At 42.0% G+C, this 16,806-nt stretch overlaps 2 protein-coding genes across 3 annotated transcripts in view; both read left to right on the top strand.

Moving 5' to 3' along the window:
• The window catches only part of LOC106814159 (son of sevenless homolog 1-like), a 31,708-nt gene extending 18,470 nt beyond the window's left edge, over nt 1-13,238 (top strand). The window contains exons 11-24 of the mRNA XM_014818456.1: nt 190-378; nt 1,092-1,209; nt 1,403-1,486; nt 1,795-1,962; nt 3,365-3,529; nt 3,889-4,045; nt 5,126-5,227; nt 5,789-5,944; nt 6,750-6,932; nt 7,695-7,812; nt 7,991-8,163; nt 9,403-9,519; nt 9,742-9,973; nt 10,441-13,238. Of these exons, the coding sequence (XP_014673942.1) occupies nt 190-378; nt 1,092-1,209; nt 1,403-1,486; nt 1,795-1,962; nt 3,365-3,529; nt 3,889-4,045; nt 5,126-5,227; nt 5,789-5,944; nt 6,750-6,932; nt 7,695-7,812; nt 7,991-8,163; nt 9,403-9,519; nt 9,742-9,973; nt 10,441-11,210 (2,732 nt within the window). The 3' untranslated portion in view covers nt 11,211-13,238. The remainder of the gene's footprint in view (nt 1-189; nt 379-1,091; nt 1,210-1,402; nt 1,487-1,794; nt 1,963-3,364; nt 3,530-3,888; nt 4,046-5,125; nt 5,228-5,788; nt 5,945-6,749; nt 6,933-7,694; nt 7,813-7,990; nt 8,164-9,402; nt 9,520-9,741; nt 9,974-10,440) is intronic.
• Nucleotides 13,239-14,408: 1,170 nt separating this feature from the next.
• Nucleotides 14,409-16,806, top strand: part of LOC106814252 (transcription initiation factor IIA subunit 1-like) — a 41,111-nt gene continuing 38,713 nt past the window's right edge. Inside the window, exon 1 of one of the 2 annotated variants that reach the window (XM_014818559.1) lies at nt 14,409-14,530. In XM_014818559.1, coding sequence (XP_014674045.1) covers nt 14,510-14,530 — 21 coding nt within the window. In that variant the 5' untranslated portion in view covers nt 14,409-14,509. The remainder of the gene's footprint in view (nt 14,531-16,806) is intronic. The other variant, XM_014818551.1, reaches the window with a different exon arrangement.

Below are 16,806 nucleotides of genomic sequence, written 5' to 3'. Positions count from 1 at the left end.
TCTCAATTCATGAATTATTTTTGTGCCTGTCGCAAAAACTCTGCTTTGGCCGATACAGAAACGTATTTTTGGTTGGCACGTTAGCGTATCAAAAAAATCTACAGAGAATTTTAACCTCTTGCTAGTATTTCGAGGCATATTGTTTAATGCACGTTAACCTGTTACCGTGGTTACTGTTCACGCCAACAGAGGGCGTTCTAGGTAAGACCGGCAGCCGACGGAACACGGAACGGTACGTGTTTCTCTTCGACGGACTCATCATTCTGTGCAAGCAGAACTTACGCCGCTCCTCTGTGACAGGGCCTGTCGGCGAGTTCCGTCTAAAAGAGAAGTTCTACATCCGCAAGATTGAGATCGCTGACAGAGACGACACTGAAGGTGATTGTTGTGCCAATAGCTAGGCCACCCTTAAAAAATTACCCTCTCAGGGTACCGAGTAGGTAGGTAGGTGAAAAAAAATTTTTATTTTGTTTTGACAAGATGTGTGTATGTCTATTGTATATTCTGTTTTGTGTATATGTTTTTGCGGAACAAATTTTTTTTTTTTTTTTGTGAAACGAAATAATTTTTGTTTTGTTTTAATCGGCCAATAAAATGTGTCGAGTAGCGGCGTTTCGGCAAGTCGGTCGGTAAAGGGGAAACAAGCAATATTTTATCTTAGGTCTTGGTGTGTAGTTGTGCTACTTATCATCCACATGTTAGGCAGTAGTTAGCTATCCTAAGAGATGTATTTTTCAATGTATTAATATGAATTTATATATTGATATAATATGTTTTTAATGTATAACGTTTGTAATTTAACGTTACCATCTATATACTAACTAAATTAATGGCCCAGGATATTGTATATATAATACAAGTTTTTTTTGTAGTTAGAAATTCTCATGTTTTGCTGTGTTGTAAGAAATGGGACTATAGACATTTAAAGTAATAATTTCACATGTTTTCTCTGTTAAATGTAACTGTTAATATGTAGTGAGGCGAGACTGGATTTATCTACATTTATTCATTTCTTGAGTTACTCAAGAGTTATTAAGTTTAATGTTTTAATGTTTTAGCACTGATGCTCATCACCTGTTTGGTTTTTCTAGATTTAAAGTATGCTTTTGAACTAGTGCCCAGAGATCAGCCACGTATCGTACTGTATTGTCGTAGTCAGGATGAGAAAAACAACTGGATGGCAGCACTGGTCATGCTCAGCACTCGCAGGTAATGTCCTCCACACTATGGCAAAACCAGTCATACTGCAATCATAGTCACATTTCCTGTTTACATTGGTATTGTAGATGTATCGTTCTTTCACATCTTGTAAATTTCGATTACCGTCTGCAATTCTTATGTACACTGATGTAAGTGTAATAATGTCAGTGATAAGAGTGAGGTCCTGTTTGTCATGTTTTAGTATGCTAGAGAGAATGTTGGACAGCCAACTGAGTGAAGAAGAGAAAAAGCACCCACTTAGGCTACCAAACCCAGATGAGTACAGGTAAAGAGGTTACATTGCATGTGACCCTCATTGTATCTGTATCCTGTTTTCTGGTAACCCCTGTTTTTGTGACTAGTTGCAGGTCCATAGTCAATGTCATGTTCCATTATCTCACGTTTGATGCCTGTTACTTGGTCTCTCATTTGAGGGGATGCTGTAGAATATTCACAGATCACCCGTGTTTGCAGTGTTGTTGTGTAAACTGACTGTTTATCCAGGTAGTCTTTTAACTTATACCATAGTGCAGCAGCACGGGATTTACTCCAGTTGGGCATATCATGAATGGGTGGTTTGCCTTCTGTCCACAGATTTGCAATCGAAGATAATGAATACAACATAGTGTTCGAGGATTCTTCGCACAACAACTCCGGCATTCCAGTCATCAAAGGTGGCACATTGCTCAAGCTTGTGGAGAGACTCACTTACCATATGTACGCCGATCCCAAGTTCCTGCGCACCTTCCTCACAACATACAGGTATGCACACACGTTCCTGCATTAAGCTATGTGCTCACCTTTCCACACAGGTATGCACTCACCTTTCCACACAGGTATGCACTCACCTTAGACCGTACATGTATGCACTCACCTTAGACCGTACAGGTATGCATTCACCTTTTTGCATACAGGTAAGCACTCCCAATTCTAACGTACAGATGTGCATTCCCGATTCCATGTATAGGTATGCAGTATTTGCCTTTCTGTGTACAGGTATGCAGTATTTGTCTTTCTGTGTACAGGTATGCACTTTATAGGTATACACACACTTGTCTTTGCATACAGGTATGCTTGTGTCATTCAGTGTACCTAGGTCTTCAGACACCTTTCTCACATTATGTATGCACCTTTCACAGGGTTGCAGTTATTTTGTCCTCAACCAATACTTACGAGCATCATCACATCCCCCCAGTCATACAACGTAATCCCCCCCCCCCCAATACACAATAATCTCCAGGCACCCACACAGCGTATCCATACCTGATCACAGCCCTTCCTAAATGCAGTAACCTACAACAATGCATACAACTAAGTGAATATTCATGTCTAAACAGACGTGCACGTGGACCAAGGGAATGTCCGAAATGCATTTCTTTGAATCTGTTCATATTAGCGATGCACCGGAACTTGGATCCGGCTGGAACTATCCGGCCGGATCCCCAATTTTTAGAGTTTCGGTTTCGGCCGGTACCCTTCAGAAACAGTCGGCCGGAACCGGAACTTTTTCCTAATTTCATTTCTGCTACAAAAGTCATCAAGATCAAAAGATCAGTCACTGAATGTAATTGAGAGTCAATAGAGTCAACTTGCTGACAATATAGTATTAACAACTTCACACTATTCCGCCCAAAAAATGCTTGCCACTTGAACATTGGCTAACTAACTGAACTGAACCTAACTGATGTTAGGTGATTCATAAGATTTTCTTTCAAAAACAAATACTCTTAGAGCCACAGGAATTGCGTCTGTCTGTTAGTTGAAAATAATAGACTAAACCAGGGATACTGCAACATGTAGGTTTTGCTACATAAGTCACTTGCGAATAAGATGCCAGAATTATGCAAATTATGCACTGTAAGCAGCTGATTCATACACTTAACAACCATCCTGTAATTAGAACTTTGTGCCTAGCTAGCTGCTAATGATATTTCATTCAGGCCGAATGAGTTTGCGCAATACTGGGCCAAAACTGTCAAGTTTATTCTTTGCTAAAGTTCCGGTTCCGGCCAGGTAGTTCCGGCCTGAACTTTTTTCAAGTTCCGGCTGGTTCCGGTTCCGGCCAGAACTTAAAAAGTTGGATTCGGTGCACCCCTAGTTCATATAATGATGGAAAACATAATGTGATAGCACAGAGACACTCATTTCGATTTCCTCACTACAGGTCATTCTGCCAGCCCGCTGAATTGCTGGATTTCCTCATAGAGAGATTTGAGATAACGGAGCCGCCTCCCCTCATCACTGACTGCCTGGATGAGGACAGGGACACGCAGGTGCGAGAGGACCTCAAGCGCTTCCGGAAAGAGTATGCGCAGCCCGTACAGTTCAGGTGAGCATTTGGTGCAATGTGCGCTAAATAGACTAGTATTCTGCAGTGTTTGTGTAGAGAGAGAGAGACTGCAGTTCATACTAACATTCTTCTGGAATATGTACGGAGAGACTGCGGTTCAGGCAAGCTCTCTTCAGGAATATTTATTGAGAGAATGTGGTTCAGGTGAGCATTCTTGTGAAATGAGCTCGAAGTGACTGTGCTACACATAAGGTTTCGCTGTAGTATGTCGTGTTGACAGTGTGAGTTTTAAGAAAAGCATTCGTCTGGTGTAGATCCTCGCATACTGGTAAAGATTGATGTGAGATGTAGGTGTGTCCTTCGAAACTAACATTAGCCGCGCACACCTTTTGCTGCAGGGTTCTGAATGTGCTTCGACACTGGGTGGACCAGCACTTCTACGACTTTGAGCGGGATCACAGCTTGCTCGCCCATCTCAATACCTTCATCGACTCTGTTAGTGGCAAGAACATGCGCAAGTGGGTGGAATCAATCACAAAGATCATCAAGAGGAGGGTGCGTATCCAGTTAAAGGGCTGTCTTGTTTTCCTTTGTCGGGAACTTGGGAACCAGTATGACTTGGTATGAGCTCGATACTATATTAGAATAAGTATCGTGAATGAGCAGGCCACAGAGAAGAAAGTGCCCTTTGATGTGAATTGTTGTGTCATTTCCCACGGTTATGCCACTTGCCCAGTATAGTGCACCAATGTTGGTCTCAGTGCCTGACATAACTGGTCACCAAGTTGCCAAATGTTGCTGATCATACTTCGGTGATCACAAAACTACTAAAGAGGAATCATTAGTGGCCCAAAATATGATTATTAAGTGGTCACATTCTTTCTTCTTTTTAAAATGATAGATACGGAAATATCTCAATCCAAAACCTTAATAGTGTGATAATTGAGATTAGATAACATTGTTCGATGTCAAGTATTGACTTTACAACGTAATTCCAAAGCATGTGTGTTAGAATGCAATTTATTTATTGAGTGCTCCTAGATCAAACGAATCACCGGTGGTGTGAAAATGTTAACATGTGTGTCAATTACATTTGAACGACAAGTTATTAAAATAAACAACAAATAGCATTAAAAGTAAAACAAATGTAAATCGTGACTGATTTTAGCCCTGATGGCGACTAAATTTAGCTGTGTACTATGCAAATGTGTACCCCCTCTCAAGCTGTAAGTTTTATGAACTGTGGGAGAAGCTCTTAAAGAATGTAAGGACTGTCTCTGCATTGGGCAGCAGTGGGTCTATGTGAAAGTTGTGTCTGGTCTTCAATTTATATGTAATATGGAGGCATGTTGAACACTGTATTCAATTAATGCTAGAGACTACTTATTTTTAGTATATTGGACCATATTATGGCAACTCTAAATCTGTAAATGCTTTCAAAAATGGCTGGGGGTTCGCTCAAAGTTTTGTTTGCAGTAAAACAAGGAAAATACCAATAATCAATTTGGGTCACCGAGTTTCATTTTAGGCCAATATAAGTTCCATTTTACTTGCCCTACTCGCCGAATAAATTTCCTCTGTCAGACACTGCTATGTGCTATGTGGGTTAATGTTTACCGTATGTTACTTACACAGATGGACAGCTCAGAGTCTCAACGGGAGATCACATTTGAGGCGAGACCACCGACGATAGAGTGGCACATCGCAAAACTGCCTCAGGACTTTGACCTTATGATGGTATGAGTAAACTTAGATGATGAACTCGGTAGACAGAACCAATAGCCTAATATATAGCCCTATAACGTATTGATTATTGCAGAAGAGGATAATACTCCTATAGCATGTATAGTGTATAATGGCAAAACAGGAAGACCCTGCTGTAATTTAAGCAAAATATCTTTTTTAAATGCAAGTCTAAAGTGAGTTGGTAGGACTGCATCAATCACCGTTCTTCCCTCTTTAAAATAAACCAAACTGCCAACTGTTTTTCCATAAGACATTCCTAGGCTGAGATATTGGCTTTTGGCTAATTTTTGTCAGTATACCATCGTTGTATACGATCAATCAACTTATTTTAAACTTGCTTTTAAAATAGAATAACTTTGTGCAAACTGTAGCATAGTCTGTAGCAACCCATTTTGTTATTATGCACTATAAATGTCATATTCTCTTGGTTTTATGTGATTATCTTGTTGTGGTCAGCTATTTAACAATTGTTTAGAAGTGAAGTCTTTTTTGTAATTCAAAACATGACAAAAAGTGAGAATGATTTACTAAAGACTTGATGGTCTGTTTCAGCTTCATCCTATTGAGTTGGCTCGGCAGCTCACGCTGCTGGAGTTTGACCTCTACCGGGCAGTGAAGCCCTCCGAGCTAGTAGGCACTGCGTGGACGAAAAAAGACAAAGAGAAGCGATCGCCGAACCTTCTCAAAATGATTCACTTGTCGACAAACGTGAGTACAGCGAGATCTGGTTTAAAACACGCTTCTACAGAAGAGTTAATGCATGGTTCGCACAGTCCTTGAAAAGTCCTTGAATTTGAGGGGAGTCCTTGAAAAGTCCTTGAATTTGAGGGGAGTCCTTGAGAGGTACTTGAATTTAATAAATGTTGATTTTGTGTTTGAAAAGTCCTTGAATTTCATGAAAATGTTCTTGAATTTTTAGAAAGAATCTTTGTCTGTAATAAAAAAAAAATTTGTACCATCAATAATGTGCAAACCTCAATAAAAATTGCGTTAATGAGCTTAAAAAGCTATAGACACGATAGACAGTTAAATGATTATCACAAATTACAGTAAGTCAGTAAAATCAGTCAGTAAATCAAGGTATGTTGTAGAAGTGACAGTGTTTAGAAGGGTTTATTAATGTGATCCAGGTAAGTCTTAGAGGTGACAGTGATTAAGAATGGGGTTATTATTAAATTAATCCAGGTATGTTTTGTTCTGTGTATGAATTCCGATAAAATGTCCGATAAAATGTGCTTGAATTTCCGATAAAATGTCCTTGAAAGGTCCTTGAAAAAATGTTCAGTTCTTCTGTATGAACCATGTAATGTGTGCCAGATCCTGTCAAGAGTAATGTAATCACAAGAAGATTGTTAATAATTATACAAGTCGCAATGTTCCTTATTATCTTACTCTTGGTTTCCACCCAAAATTTACGGATATTAATTGTAATTACTACTCACGAACCGGTTATAAGTGTTGTCTGGCGAGGTTTGTGATCAGTGACAGAGGGTAGCGTCTTGTCTGCTTATAGTTTACACTTTGGCTGGAGAAGTGCATCATGGAGACGGAGAACATGGAGGAGCGCGTGGCTGTCGTCTCACGCATCCTTGAGATCCTGCAGGTTCTCATGGATCTGAACAACTTCAACGGTGTTTTAGAGATTGTGAGCGCTATGAACTCTGCCGCTGTCTACCGACTGGAGCACACGATGCGGGTATAGACACCCTCTCTCTCTCTTTCTCTCTCTCTCTCTCTCTCTCTCTCTCTCTCTCTCTCTCTCTCGGTGCTCGGTTCCTCTCTCTGCTCTCTCTCCCTCTGCTCTCTGTCTCTGTCTCTGTCTCTCTCTCGTCTCTCTCTCCCTGGTCTCCCTCCTCTCCTCTCTCGTCCTCTCTCCTCGACCTGTCTCTTGTCTCTCTTGTCTTCTCTCTCTCTCTCTCTCTCTCTCTAGTCTCTCTCTCCTCTCTCTTGCCTATCTCCTCTTCTCTTTCTTGCTCTATCTCTATCTATCTATCTCTCTCTCTTTCTCTCCTCTCTCGTCATCTCTCTTCTCTCTCTGTCTCGTGTCTCCTGTCTCTGTCTCTGTCTCTGTCTCTGTCTCTCTCTCTCTTCTCTCGCTCTCTCTGTCTCCTGTCTCTGTCTCCTCGTCTCTGTCTCGGTCTCTGGTTCTGTCCTGCTCTCTGTCCCTCTGTCTCTCTCCTCGCCCTGCTCTCGCTCTCTCCTCTCTCTGCCCCTCTCTCTCTCTCTCTCTCTCTTCTCTCTCTCCCTTGCTCTATCTCCTCTCGTCCGTCTTTCTGCTTCTAAGTCTCTATCTAATCATCTCTTCCGGGTCGTGTCTTCTCTCGTCTCTCTCTCTCTCTTTTCATCTCTCTGGAAAACTATTTATTTACCAGCTGTTCATTATGGTACTATTGTGGATTTGGGGTTATTGTACCTGTGCGGGAGAACATGTTCCCACTGTGTTGATGATTGTATTCAGGAATGCCCAAGTAAGCTAGTCAAACTATTGGATGAGGCGAAGGAGCTCAACTCTGACCACTTCCGCAAGTACATGGAAAAACTGCGCTCTATTGATCCTCCGTGTGTGCCCTTCTTCGGTAAGCACACAAACTCATGTCAGGCCAGCGTGTTTGCGTTTAGGATGACTAAAATACATAAAGAACAATGTGTATGGTTCATGTGTGTGTACTGCACAAAGAGACTTTGTTCATATGTAAATGGATTCAGGGTGCTACAATCTAACTATAGGGCACTTATGCTGCTGCTCTTTTCCAGGAATGTATCTGACCAACATTTTACACATAGAGGAAGGCAACCCAGACTTCCTTCCTAACATGCATGAAGGCATTATCAATTTTGCTAAGCGGCGGAAAGTGGCAGAGATAACGGGAGAGATTCAACAGTACCAGAATCAACCATATTGCCTGACGGTTGAGCCTGACATTAGGGTAAGCCTGCCATCACTAGCGATAGTGGAGTAATGTTAGAGCATTAAGTCAAAGTTCTGTATGTCTTTTTTTTCGTTTTTGTTGTGTTTTTTTTTATTTTGCTGGCAAATTTGCTTTCACTCCTAGTGCTCGGCTCTTTAGTCGCAAAATCTCATTTCTTCGGTCATTCACTCTCTATTGGCATGAAAAATACATTGCTCACTGCCACTCATTCAGCAGCTGTCATTTCAATCACAAATGCATGATAGCCCCATACAGATACCTTACTATGCCTGCCTTTAGCCATGCATGAAATTGTATTTCGAGCAGGTGGGGGTTAAGCAAAGAGAGTAATCCGCTTGCTGTTCATAGTTTAGTATTTGTATTTGATGCACGTTTGTAGCTGTACGTTTTTCTCTTGCAAAAGTATTTTGAACATCTGGATGAAAAACCAGTCCAGTATACTTGTGTTACATTGTTTTGGGATCTGGCATTGTTCAAAAAAAGCTTTTACCATGTTTGGTATGGCGAAAGATATAAACGTGCTGTATCCATCAAGAATCTTTTAAAATGGCATTTAAACTTGTTAGCTCAATATATTTTTATGTAAGTCTAAGCTTTAAAGCTAAGTTTGAATGCTCCTTTTTAGTAAATGGGAATGGATGGGGGATCTGGTGGGTTCGAGATCGGTAATGTGCCCTGGTGGCTTTTAGATCTGTCAGGTATACTTGTGGTTTATAAATTGGTACTGGTAGGTTTTGGATCAGGTAGGTGTATAGGTGGTTTCTAAATTGGGCAGGTTTACTAGTATATTTCAGATGAGGCAGGGGTACGAATGAGTTATAAATTGGCCAGTTGTAGTAGTACAGTAGTACTAGTAGGTCAATGATCTGGATGATCACATTGATGATGTGTTTTGACTCACAATCTCTGATGGTTTATGATGAGTAATTCCATTTCCTTTATTCTCTTTCTACCATATTCTCCTTAGTGATACAATGGAAGCGACAATATTATGTCAATCCATAAATAGTGCAGAAAGTGGTATATGTATTATTTCTTCATGTGTTGTGTGGTAGTCACAATAACTCATGAATATGATTTCAGATGTTCATAGAGAACTTGAATCCACTCAGTGATATGACGGAGAAAAAGTTCAACAACTATTTTTTTACAAAAAATTACTTGAAATAGAGCCATGAAACTCCAAACAGGCTGCAGTACTGCTGTAGTCACAATTACTCGTGAATATGATTTCAGATGTTCCTAGAGAACTTGAATCCGCTCGGTGATAGGACGGAGAAAGAGTTCAACGACTATCTCTACAACAAATCACTTGAAATAGAGCCACGAAACTCCAAACAGGCACCAAAATTTGTAAGTAGCATGAGACATAGCCTCCCCAGAAAAGTGCAGGGTCAGAGTCGAACCGTTAACAAAGCCCATCTCTACCTGATATAGTAACAACCAATCTAAATAGACTGAAATCATTTGTCGGCTTTTGCTCGTGATGATGTCTCAGTAGCATTGGCTAGTGATGCCCCGGCCTGCTGGGAAGTGAGCACTCAGCGTAAATCTATCGTTGGTTGTGTGTTACAGCCGAGGGTGAGCGCCTTCCCTCTCAAGTCGCCAGGGATCAAGTCGCGGCTGTCTAACCGCACGCAGCCGGTGCCGCTGTCGATGGAGCTGCGACACAGCTTCCAGCAGGTGCACGAAGACGTCGGTGATACGACGTCGCCACGGTCCCCGCTCACGCCGAGCACGCCGCTCACGCCACCGCCGCAGGGCGGCAGTGACAGCAGCGTGTTCGCGAACGTCCTCATTGGGTCAGGTGCGTAACGGTGCCGACGAGAAAGTGCACAGCTTGACTAATCGATTAGTTGGTTTTAATAAAATTTCTTTGTCTCTAATTTGATGAAATTTATGTTTTTACTAATTAAACGAGATAAAATTGTTGATTTATTCAGTAAGACTAGTTAGTTTCCTGCCCCACGTGCTAGCAGCTGTTGGGAGTGCAGACATGTGTTGTGTGTTACTGACAAACTGGCTAAAGAATAACTGAAAGAAGAAACGTAAACAATCTTTGGCAACATCAGCCGTGATAGCTTTCAAAACGATTCCATATTCATTCTACTCCACTAAACCACTAATTTACACTTTATTCTACAGCCCTAACAGGTGATAACCCACAGATATTTTGATGAAACATTCTTCTTGTTGTTGTTTATTAAAGGTACATAAATAACATCTGTAGCGCAGAAAATAATAATTAACAACGTTCATTTCAATTAATTTTAGTTCACGCTCCGGTGGTGACGGGCACGGTGACTCCTCCGGTGCAACAGTCCCAGCCACCCGTACCACCCGTGCAGCAGCCTCCCCCGCTCCCGCCGCGCAGGAAGAGGGAGCTGTCCGTCGAGGAGCTCTCGCCGAACAAGGTTCAGCAAGCACCGGACGCGCCGCAGCTGCCGCCGCGCGAGAGCGTCAAGCCTCCGATTCCTCCGCGCAGGGAGTCGTCCAGCACCCTCCCACGCCCGCACAACCCGCGGCCGCGGCCCGAGCTTCCGCGCAGCGCGACACTGCCGCGCGGCCAGTCCACGGGTGCCGTGAACGGCAGCGTGCCGCAGGCGGTGTCCGAGGTGCCGGAGCCGGTGCCGGAGCTGCCGCCGAAAACTTACAAACTTGCTCTGGAGCGACTGCAGAGCATGGAGAAGGACCGAATCCATACGGTGGTGCCGCCTGGCCGCAGCTGCCCGGCGTCGCCGGCCGCGGCGGCCGAGCGGACGGCGCCGGCGCCGGTTGAGCAGACGATGTCGCCGCCCATCGACAGGACAATGTCGCTGCCGGCAATCGTGCCGCCCCCTGTCGATAGAACACTGATGCCGACGGTTTTGTCGCCCGGAGGTCGGAACGAGCAGGAACGACTCACTCATCTCGACGCGAGCCTGGCGAGCGGGCACAGCGCCCACAGCAACATTTACCATGACGCGCCCGGCATGGGAAGCGTGCACACCATACAGGGCAACGTGTACCATCAGAGTCCGAGTCGACACAGCCCCGCCAGCTAGAACTCATGTGTGTGCGTGCACGGCCTCAGGCACGGCTCTGTAAAGACAGCTGTTTGTCTGCTGCCACTGTGATGTGGGGGGAGGGTGGGGGGGAGGGCAGCAGATGCCCCCTGTCGGAACAAAATTACGGCATTGCGCTTGTGCGAACACCAGATTTTACATAACGTATTAGCATCGATGGGGGAAAACTTCAGATTGTATGTACGACAAACAAGAAGTCGGATATTTTTGGATGGAGATCAGAAGACTAGGCATGGGTCGACAGCAACAGATGTAGCTTTCTGCAGCATCTGATAGTGTGCGATTTTGTTCTGTTGCAATGAATGAAACTTTCGTTCTGCGTGAGTGATCTTGGGCAACATTTTGGTACTCTTCAGCGGAAGAAAATGCTTGCGTGCATGCAAGCAAGATAATACGTTTGTTTAGTGAAGAAAAACAAGCAAGATATGCTCACCAGTTATACTGAACAAAGTAAGCGTACGGTCGCTTGAAATATCATATAGGCACTGGTATGAATAGCCAAACGTGCTGTTTGCAGGCGATCATAGTTTTAGCGAAAAATTTATGTAATAGGTAATGTGATTCATTGATGAACGGTGGTGAAGTGACAGTAACAAGTAGTATATAAAACATTTTTGTGCAGTAAACAAAAGGCCGGTGCCATGCAAAGCTCGATATTGAAAGTTGTGTGTAATGTATAGTGGTCTAAACAAAACCTTATGGTAGAATTGTGATGTGCAAGATTAGAGCCCAAGTTATGATCTTAAGGCAGGGAATTCTGTATGGTCGAGTTGGTCTCTGTTCTAGAATGGAGACCAGACAGTGAAGACTGTGACTTGTCTCTAGCCAATGGAGATCTCCATTGGGGTAGAATCGGCCAGCAGAATTAGTTGCTGTTGACTACCCTCATACATGTTGGTCTTTTTGCCCACCTATTCCAACTTTTCTCAGCCTATCAGTGGCATTGTAGTCTGATTTAGTCACACGAAGCTGTTGTTTTTGAATGCTGTGTAGTGCCGTTCAGTAGTAGAAAAATGGGAACTGCCATAACAGTGCTTTTAGGCTGAAACGGTCGGCCAACAAGGCGAACACACATCGTCTGCTATGCGGTTTGTAAATAATGCAGAAGTCTTGTTAATGTTCTTCACAAAACAAACAATTAGCCAATTAGCCAAGAGGTTAATTAATGGTTGCTTGAAATGAATTGTGAGCAAGGTTGCAGCTGTACAGAATTCATAAATACGATATATGCAGGCGATCCGTACGTACGTGAGTGGAGTCTACGACAGGTATTAGATATAAGGAGTGCGCTTGTGATCAATCCTTGGGAAATTCACCTGCAGTTACGTTCACGTCATTTTGTGTAGTCACTGCAGGTTGTCCAACCTTAATAACCGAGAATCTGCTTAGTGCCTTCTGTAGAGAAAGTCTGTGAAAATATGTAGGCCAATGGTTCAAGTCCAGGTGTAGAGATTTTTATTGTTATTTATTTCCATTCACTTATCTGTCACTTCCACAACGGAAATATGCAATTTTTGTTTTCATAAATAAGTAGAGAGAAATCAGAATTGGGTGTGCTGCTCACACTGGGTAGTGCTGTGATGAATAGTATCAAGAGTACATAATGGGATCTCCCATTATGTACTCTTGATAGTATCAATCTATGCAGATGGCAAACTTCTTAACATTTCCCTGTGCCTGTGCACGAATTTTTGAAGCTGGTTCAAACTGGGGAGTGAGAGCATTAGTAAGATTTTGCATATCAGTGATATGCCTGCATTTTTGCTGCTTTTATCTGAAACAAGGGTTTCGTAGCTCTCTATGTAAAAATTGTGTATAGAATATAAACCGTTGGACAAAAGAGAAATATTGAAGTTAATGAAAGGACTATACTCCATTGTAGGAGGTTATAGTGCTAATGTTTGTGGATGCTGTTCAAGCATTATTTATGTTGTTATGATGATGATCATGGTGTAAACATATACATGAAAACAATGTGGAAGCAAACAGAAAATAAAAAAGTACATTAGTAAATTGTGTTTCATGGTTTTATTGTAGTGGTCGTACATGTTATAGCCATACATGGTCCAGGATTATTTCCGTATATATCCATTAATGCTATAAGATTGGCGTATAATTTCAGGAATGTATAAAAAAATGTTATTTATTCACTTCAGAAGTTCAGTTCTGTAAATGTAGAATATGCATGCAAACACGTTTTTTTTCTATACTGAGTAATTCCACACTAAGCATGTCAAGTAGTATTAGTTATAGTGTATAAATAAATCGGTTTTCAGAGCAAGTCACTCTACAAAAAAAAACTGGCATTGCCAGGACAAAAGAGTGACACAATAGTAGGGCTGCGTTTGTTCATTGTTTTCATAACCTTATATACTGACTATAGTCTTCAACGTACAAGGGACTAAATCAAAGACGATCAAAGTTTATCAAATATAGACAGAGTAACACTCTAGATGTTCTGTCATTTCCTAAATGATTTAGTTTAGTTTAGTGGCTCACTGCAACACTCGGGTGTTCTAAGTTGTAATATTATTAGACTATTTTGAAGCATTCTGATATTTTTGAAGTTTTTAGTATTTTAATTATGAATCATGATGTAAATATTGTAAATTTTGGCACAAACATAAATCGACAACGGCTTCAAGCACTAGCTGAGCTGTATATAATATATTTCGCATGTATGTATTATATATAATACATTTATTATTATTACGACTGCTATTATTATTATTGCTATTATTATTATGCTATTATTATTATTATTATTAGGGGCACTGCTGCGACACAACCCACAACCAACTGACCTCAGGTTCAGGCTGAGAATGGCGCGCGTCAATGACAATAATGTGTTACAAATGACACTTACAATGTCAATGTGTGTGCGCGCGCCTGCCTGTGTGCGTGCGTGCGTACGTGAGTATGTACATACATAAGTACTCTCATTTATATTATGATGCTTTGTGCGTTATACTTTGAGCAAAGTTTAGCTATTGTTTATGGGTTTGGCGAGAGATTATAAAGCCTTGGTGACATCTGACGTCATGCAACGTCATCGATCGATCGTCATGCCCTCACGGAGATCCCTGTACCCGGCGATAGTTAACTAGCAGGGAAATGCCAATGTGAGACCTAGCGCCGCGGATGTGCCCTTAGGTATTAGGTTCATACGCCATTATAAACCACAGTATAAAAGCAGGCAAGCTCAGACAGTGTATGGCGGACGGTGCGCCCGCTCTCTTCTGATATGGTTTGTGAAGTTTTGTCTTAAATCAGAAGTGATGGCGACTCCAAATCCAGTGGTGAGTTATATTATGAACTAGAGCAGATTTTGGACGTAAAATTATTTAGTTAGGTTGTGTGAATCCTCGTGATAGACATGTTAACTGTAATAAAAATTTCCAGTGTGCAGTCGAGCTGTCTGCCTTGGCTCCCCTTGATGCTGTACTTTTATAGCGAAATGAACATGAGCTCTTCAAGGGATTGGTTGGCAATGAGCTACTGAGAACCGTATGGGCGTATTTCAAAAGCTCATAATAATGAAGACGCGTTTTAACAGCGTTTTGCATAGTTTTCAACTTCTATATATATATATAGAACATTTTTTGATTCTATAGATAATACTAATAGTAACAAATATTCTAGCAATATGTGAATAAATATATTCAAGCTTTACCTTAACTATAGCTCTATAAGCCTTAATTAAGCTTTACTATCCAGACCTTGTTTTCGTCTATGAATATGATTCTCCCTAATGCCAACATTTAGGAAAACTGTGAAACCATGTCGTATTCAAAGAACTTTTTGGAAGAACACATACGATTTTCAGGTAAATTGGTGGTGTCATATGATAAAAGTGATTACGGTACCGTAAATAGTAAAAAAACAAAAAACAAAAAGCACTTTTTCACAAAATATAATTATAAGTAATTCTGTTCACTTTTTAGCTCATCTGACCATAGGCAGATGCAGCTTGTAGAATCGCATGATCGTCCGTCTGTGCGTGCGTGCGTCCGTGCGTCCGTCAACAGTTGGGCACAAATCTTAACCGCTCGACGTACGGTCACGATATTCGGGACGTTGGGGGGGATTGTCAAAACGAGTTGGGATGTCGAAGCTGGGGGATGCAACTGCAGCTGGCACTGTCGAACGGGACGACGTATCGTGTAAGCTGCGTTCAACAACGAGGATTTGCAGTACTGTACTGAGGCGTTCACAGAGACGGTAAAAATAAATATTCAGACATTATAGCCGCGGCTTCGCCAAGTACGTACTGAAATACACGAAGCTTATTCGGGTCGGGCGGAAGTGATTCCGCGCTGAAAACAACGGCACCACGCTGGTCGGCGTATTGTCAGTCGTGTGAACGGCAATTTTGAGGCGGTCTCGTAAGCTGTGAAACCTGTAGTGCGCTACATTGATAGCTAGGCGCCGGAGTGTCGTTTTTTCAACTTAGGCTCATGCGCATTGAAAATATTTCTCCCGAATTTCCTTTTGATAATCGTCCATCACCAAAGCATATCGTATGTTCATCTGGATCATAATTTTGTGTAAGTTTACGTGAAAAACTGGGCCACAAAAACAACTGACTTTCATGGGGCAGCCCACCATCAATGAAAAAACACTTCCCCTAAGTCTAACGCGAGAAATTATGTTACTAATTATACCTAGCCAAGCTAAGCCTCGATTCATCAGTGGGTGAACGTCTGCGGGTTGTGGTTAGCAACGGGTGGTATTTCAGCCGAATTCAGAGTAATAGGGGGCTGATCTCGTCGTGAACGTAAGCCTGTAGTCACAGCGCCGCACTGTAGCATAAACTATTACATTTCCTTATTAACTGTTTACTCTATGCCGCATCGTCAGCTGCCAGGCTCCCCGAAATTCAGAGGTAAATCCGGTAATACTGATTTGTTGACAGATTTCATGAGGAAAACCTAAAGGAAATCGACGGCATTACATAAAAAAGAAGAACCTTGTCGTTAGCAGTGCTCCTGTCCACCTCAGCAACTTCTTAGTCAACTTTTGTCTTGAAAATCATAAAGGGACAGCTAGCCTCATAAGGATTTCAGCCTGCATACACTGTACTTACTGTATAACAATCGTCTATAACCTACATTATTTGTCACCAGATACTTAATTATTAATTACCATCAAACGCTCGAATTGAACGGCCGCCAATGACACCCTGGTCCTGCTCGCTCCCGGCCCGGCGACCGTGCTGACACCCCGCCCTGAAAAATGTTGCGTATGGTTGCAATTTTTATTGTTGCGTAAATGACCGCGAGGATACATCACAAAAAGTCAATATGATTTATTACTAAATCGCTATATTTAACCGAGAAACGAGTATTATTTTAGGGGCAAATATTATCCCATATATAACTGAAACTATACCTGTCGTTTATAAATCATTAGCAAATCCTTGTTGCTTAAAATGAATTAAATAAGAAATACACTCGTCTGTAGGCCCTTGGCTGGAAAGTGGTTTTGCGGGCAACTTCTCAGATCGGGCGCTTGAGGTGGCGCCACCTCGTTTGTAAATCAAACTGTAGTCCGTTAAGTTTTAAACATTTTTAAG

The sequence above is a fragment of the Priapulus caudatus genome, unplaced genomic scaffold (genome assembly GCF_000485595.1).
Source record: "Priapulus caudatus unplaced genomic scaffold, Priapulus_caudatus-5.0.1 Scaffold25, whole genome shotgun sequence".
NCBI lineage: Eukaryota > Metazoa > Priapulida > Priapulimorpha > Priapulimorphida > Priapulidae > Priapulus > Priapulus caudatus.
This window is presented reverse-complemented; position numbering and strand designations above follow the sequence as displayed.